Raw genomic sequence first — 6,346 nt, 5'->3', positions numbered from 1 at the left:
TAATCTATCTGTAATCTATCTATCTATCTTTAATCTATCTATCTGCCCATCTATTTATCTGTCTATCTATCTATCTATCTTCAATCTATCTCTCTATCTATCAATCTATCTTTAATCTATCTATCTATCTTTAGCCTATCCATCTATCCATCTTTAATCTATCTATATATGCGCGTGTCTGTCTCTCGAGATATCTACCTGGCTATTTACATCTCTGTATATGTTTGTATCTATGCCTATATCGATCAGTGGATATGAGGAGTGACTCTATAAAGCGTTAAGAAGAACGAATGTATTTAGGCCCACAGAGAGGTCCCTGAAAGGATCTCCTAAGTCTCTATAGAGACAAGTACAAAGTCAAGAAAGGCCTTCCGAAAAGAAGAAAAAGAATGGAGATGAAGGCGAGAGAGAAAGGACAAAAGAGAGAGACAGAGAGAAAGAGAAGAAACGTAGAAAGAGAGAGATTCGGTTTGGACTGACCTAGGAGAGATAGAGGGTCTTCCTCCATAAGGTGGAGAAGAAGTGAGTATAAAGGAGACATCTTGGATAATCTTATAGTTAAACGTCTCTACGTCATGAAAGCCCTTCACATCGAGAAGTTGCCGAAGAAATTCTACAGGCTGTTGCGCTCCATACTTATCAGGTTCAGGCAGATTTACGTCATCTAGACACGCAACTAGCCGTGAGACATCGGCTGGAGGGCCTAGGGACAATCGACGATGCTTGGTAAGATTCTTCTCAAGAAGATTCTGAAGAGCGTGAGATTTGGTGCGAGAATAGAAACGTAAAGAGCAACTCCTTAAGTCAGAGGAAAGATTCTGGAGATAAGAATTCACGCTAGAAGTCTTGCCTCCTCCTGTATCGCTGCATATAGAAATACTCATGCCTCCCTGAGAGACAGAGAAGAAAAGGAGAAAGAAAAGAAAAGAGAAGGAAAGAGACAGAGAGACAGAAAGAAGGATGAGAAGAAAAGGATAGAGAAATAGACAGAGAGGAGGAGAAGAAGAAATAGGAGAAGAGAAATTGGAGGCGAGAAAGACAGGAAGAAAAGATCGAAAGAAGAGAAAAAAGCGTGAAAAGAGTCATGGAGAGATGATAGGTAGACACGAGGAAACAAGGAAAGAACGAGAAGAAGAAGAAGGTGACTGAAGGAATGAAGAGAAGGAAACATGAAAGAAAAGATGGGGAAAAGAAAGACAAAGAAAAAGAGAGAGAAAGAGAGAACGTCGGGTTGCCATATGAAGGAAAATTCTTCATATGTTTAGGCAGTAGAGCTGGAGAGAGAGAGGGAGAGGTTTAATTAGTCCTTTTCTCTTTCCTATCATGGGCCCGCGGATCGCGGAAGGAGACAGAAAAGAAAGGAAGACAAGAGGAAAGTATTGACGTCGAAGCATGCACAGGAAGTAAGCGCCGGTAAAGAATGAAATACACACTCATAAATACTCTTACATATTTGTACATCTGCATGCATACGTAGCTACAGACGGACAAGAGAGAGGTAGATCAAGACACATGCTGATAGCTAGGAATAGACATATACATACACATATATATATATATATATATATACGTGTACGGACAGTTATGAAGAAAAAATACATAGGTGTATATCTGTGTATAGAAATGATGTGTAGATCTATCTATCTATCTATTTGTCTGTAGAGCGAGGTGATGGATAGAGATTTGGATAGAGGAGTTTGGAGCTAAGCTTATAGGGGAAGAGAAGGAGGCATAGAGCTGGGGCAAACAAGAGGGGACAGCTTAACTTTACATGCAAGGAGCTAGGTAGAGATATATAAAAGAGAAAGATGCAGGGTCACAGAAAGAAAAGAAAAATCTCCACAGGAAGATCAAACTCTAGCGAGAGAGCCGCGACAAAAGACTATGAACAGAGGCCCTCATCTATCTATCTCTCCCTCTCTCTCTCTACATATATATATATATAGATATAGGTAGATAGGCAGAATAATGAAAGAAAAGTAGATGGAGAGACAGTGGGTATTTGGATAGAGAGATAGACGCAGAGAGCAAGAGAGACGTAAAGTGCTCTTAGAGATAAGTGACAGATAGATCAGTATGCAATAGATACAAACGCATCGACATGTATGTGTATGAATGCTCTGTATAGAAAGAGTTAGATGGAATGGTATTCTTTCTTCTTTTTCTTCTTCGTTGGAATCTTCCATTGTTCTTTCTATCTATCTATTTATTTATCTTTCTTGTGGGTATCTTACTCGTAGTATATGATCCAGTAGAATTTTGTCGGTAAGCGTGTCTTCTGTATGTACGAATAAAGAGCCAACGACAACATTCTCATTCGATGAATGCGTCTGATAGAGCCCTCCTCCCGCTGCTCCTCTTTCTTTTCCTCCTTGAGCTAACGACACCTTTCTAGGTTGAGAAGAATAAGAAAAGTAATAGGAACTTCTTCTTCTTCTCCCCCCTGCCCCACTAGCCATAGCAGCATCGATTCCTCCTGCTCCGTGGTAGGCAATCGATGCACGTGTGTGAGATAGATGAGAGATGGGAGATAGAGAATTTCCATGAGGAGAAGTCGCGCGACTAGGAGAAGAAGACGAAGAGAAGAAATCTAGATCGGAGAGAGGCTGGAGGTCTTCAAGAAGAGTTTTGATCGAGGTAAACTCGAGGCTTTCTTTATTGACTGTTAAAGAGAAGAGAGAAAGACTAGGATCAGCGGAGCAGCAGGCATGCAATTCAGGGCATTTCGACTGCAGGAAAGGCTTAAGAAAAGAAGAAAAGCGAAGCCGAGACTCCTCAGTTAGATTTCCTCCGAGACCCCATATTATAGAGAAACACCAATACATTATGGCAAGCAGAGATTCTCTCTTCTTCTCGTCTTCTTCTTTTGCCAAAGAAGAAGAAGAAGACGTGGTCGTTTTGAACGTCCCTTGCAATGAGTCGCCTGCAGAGGGTGAAGAGGAAGAGGAAGAAGAAGAAGAGGAAGAAGAAGAGGAGCAAGAAGAGGAGGAAGAAGAAAAGCCATTCTCAGGGCAGATGCATGCGGAGATGAGAGAGCAGACGCTTGAGACAAGAGTAATTTCCACAGATGGGACGACTTCCTGGGGAAGAAGAAAGAGAAGACAAACCCAAAGAGAGAAAAAAGGAAGAGGATAAAGAGAGAAAGAAGGAAGAGAGAAGGGATGAAGAGAGGAGAGAGAGAGAGAATGAGGAAGCAGTAGATCGAAAGAGAGACAAAGGAGTCATCCACTGTAGAAGAAGAACTGGATTCTCTCACGGATCTATCACTTTCGCCATCTACCAAGTATGTATATCTAGATCTATCTCTATATGTACATAGAGAGATAGATAGAGAAAGAGAGAGAGACAAAAAGATTCATAGACACGGGAAGACTGTGTCGCTACGACGTTATGCACTAGGGAGAGAAGGTAGATAGTTAGATAGATTCAAGATAGATAGTTAATTAGATTAGAGACAGAGAGATAGACCCCCTAAGGTCGATAGGCGCCTTAAGATCCATCTGAGACGTGATGTAGGAGTTGCCTTAGATAGGAGAAAAACGCTTTCTTATCCAAGCCATACATAGACAAAACAAGCTCTCCCTCCGTCTCCATGCGAGAAGAAAAGGAGGAGAAGAGGAAAGTTCGAAGAAAAAGAAGAAGACCGAAGCGGCATTAGCAGACACCTGCGTACGTACATACACCCCCGAGTATGAGAAAAGAAAAGAAGAGAAATGAAGACAAGTGGATAAGCAGAATAGCAACAGTCATGCCAAGAAAAAGAAGAAGAAAGAAGAGGAAGTTGAGGGGTATAATGTCTCGTGTGCGTGTAGTTGTCTTACGCTGCATTCTTTCCGAATGAAAGGCAGGGCTTCTCTGAGAATCTCGCACGTCCACCGCTTGAGCTGATTTGCGTGAGAAGGATAGAGCTTTGTAAATTGCTTCGACCACGTCGATACTAGAGAATCGATAGTGTGGAGCTTTCTCTCCTCCATATATACCATACCACACCGAGTCACCGTCGCAGGAGAGGCCATCTCCAAGCTCTACAGAAGAAGAAAGAAGAGAAAGAAAGAGAAAGAAAGAAGAAAGAAAGAAGAAAGAGAGATGGAAGAGTAGAAGGATCGAAGGAAAGAGCTGAAAGAGGAAAAAAGAGATGAGAAGTGCGACAGAGGAAGTGTAGAAAGAAAGATAGAAAGACGGAGAGAAAAGGGGAAGGAGATTGAAGTGGAGCCACTCGTGTATATGGAGAGAGAAGGATAAGAATGGAAAGAAAAGAAAGAAGAAAAAGGCAAGCTGTCTGTCTTCAATCTATTATCTCTCTATCTGTCGTTAGTCTATCTCTGTATCTACCTTTGATCGATCTGTCTATCGATCTGAGTTCTCTCAAAGTATTTCGACCTGTCACTATAGAAGCACCACTCCTCCTCCAAGTCCATGTACGACAAAGACGAGATTTCTAGACATTCCTTTACTCATTCATTCCTCTTCTTCTTCTTTTTGATCTTTGTCTGTATCTTTATCTTGTTCCTTTTGTATTTGTTGAGGGGTTTCTTTTCTTACGGTAATTTCGAAGATGAAGGTAAGGCTGGAGGGGAGTTTAATTCTCGATCCATTTGAAAGACAGAGAAGCTTGTTTTCGTCTAGAGCCGAGTTTAAATTTTCTATCCATAGAGCATCTACAGGGCCGTCAAAGACAATCCACTTCTTTCCCCTCTCTTGCAGTGTACGCCGAATCTCCTATACACAATAAGAAAGAAAGAAAGCAAGAATAAGACAGAAAGAAAGAAGCCTACACATACATCCACGTATCTAGATAGATACATACCTAGACAGATGGACCAATAGACGTAGATGGACCTTCATACATCCAATTGTACCTACCTACATAGTCACTGTACATATTCATATATACACATATATTTACATACATATTCATGCATGTAGTCAGATACATAATCCAACATATCCATCCTTATACCTATTAATCCATACATGCATATCTATGCATACTCATATATGAAGGTATTTGATAGGTCATATATGTGAAGAGAGAATCGAAGGAGGACGAAAGAAGGGCAAAAGAAACAAGTCTAAATTAATTCAGAGACAACATAACACATAGAGGGCCAAGAAAGACTACAGACAAATACACATCCATCTCTAATCTATCTTTAGTCTTTTCATAATTTATTTCTTCCAGACAGTGAAAGAAATGCAGTCTTTCTTTAAGAGTTTGTCTTTGTCTTTCGGCTGTCTTACGCGTTCGATAATGCCGTCTTTCCATTCATTCGTCGCTTCGATGGTCTCCCCAAATAGCGCCGTTACATCTAGAGCCTTAGGATTAATTCTGACGACATTTGTAGTCATCCAGTGGTTCTTCTTCTCTTCGTCTTCATCATCTTCATCTTCTTCTCCCTCTTCTTCTTCTTCCTCTTCTTCTTGTTGACTTTCGCCTGGTCCTTCTCTTCTCCCTCGATCTCGTTTTTCTCTTTCTTCATTCTTTGGAAATCTTTCACTTTTGCGCACGGAACGACCTGCCGTAATTTGATCTTCTCTCTTCTCCTCGTCTGTCTCTCCGCATGAAGAAGAAGAAGAGGAAGGTAAGGACTTCTTCTTTCTTCTTCCTAAGTCTGTTAAGGCTTGAGAGAGAACATGTATACATGCAGATTTACCTGTACCTGTCTCTCCGGTCTAAAGAAGAATGAAAGAAAGAAAGAAAGAAAGAGAGAAAGAGTTGATTCCTCATGTCTTGTCTCTACTTCACATTTCATATGGGGGGTATGGGTCTCTACCACTCAGAAGTCTCTCAGTCTCTTCTCTTCTCCTCTCTCCCCCTATCCTTCTTTCTCTTCTTCTTTCTCTACAACATTCTCCTCGAATTTACCTATCTATCTATTTATCAATGTCTATCTCTCTCTCTCTTTACTTCTTCCTCTCATTACTGATTTGCATCTATCTTCAATCTATCTATCTATCTTTAATCTATCTATAATCTATCTTTAATCTATCTATCTATCTTTAATCTATCTTTAATCTATCTATAATCTATCTTTAATCTATCTATAATCTATCTTTAATCTATCTATAATCTATCTTTAATCTATCTATCTATCTATCCATCCATCCCAAATCTATCTATCTATCTATCTGTATGTATGTATGTATGTCTCTCCACATGCACTCTCTCCTTCTTTGTATACATAGATCTTCTTTATATATCTAGGTCGTTTCTCCCTCTTTCTTTCTTTCTTTCTAGCTCTGTATGTCTTACCAGCATGACGCCGTGTCTGACCGTTTGCGTTTCGTAGAGTTGAAGAGCTTTCGTAACGAAGGCCTCTACAAGGTTCATATCTCTTGCCTCTAC

General features: G+C 40.5%; 1 protein-coding gene across 1 annotated transcript; it reads right to left on the bottom strand.

Moving 5' to 3' along the window:
* Positions 1-482: 482 nt before the first annotated feature.
* Positions 483-6,292, bottom strand: CSUI_008607 (atpase family associated with various cellular activities domain-containing protein; the record flags this gene model as incomplete). Its single annotated transcript, XM_068068735.1, has 6 exons — positions 6,254-6,292; positions 5,242-5,673; positions 4,543-4,719; positions 3,822-4,025; positions 2,235-3,080; positions 483-890 (listed from the first exon to the last, which is right to left on the bottom strand). Coding segments are annotated over exons 1-6 (2,073 nt in total), but the record flags the coding sequence as incomplete, so codon positions are not given.
* Positions 6,293-6,346: the final 54 nt, after the last annotated feature.

Source organism: Cystoisospora suis (genome assembly GCF_002600585.1).
Source record: "Cystoisospora suis strain Wien I chromosome Unknown contig_4878, whole genome shotgun sequence".
Taxonomy (NCBI): Eukaryota; Apicomplexa; class Conoidasida; order Eucoccidiorida; family Sarcocystidae; genus Cystoisospora; species Cystoisospora suis.
Note: the sequence above shows the minus strand (reverse complement) of the source record. Positions and strands in the feature narration are given on the sequence as shown.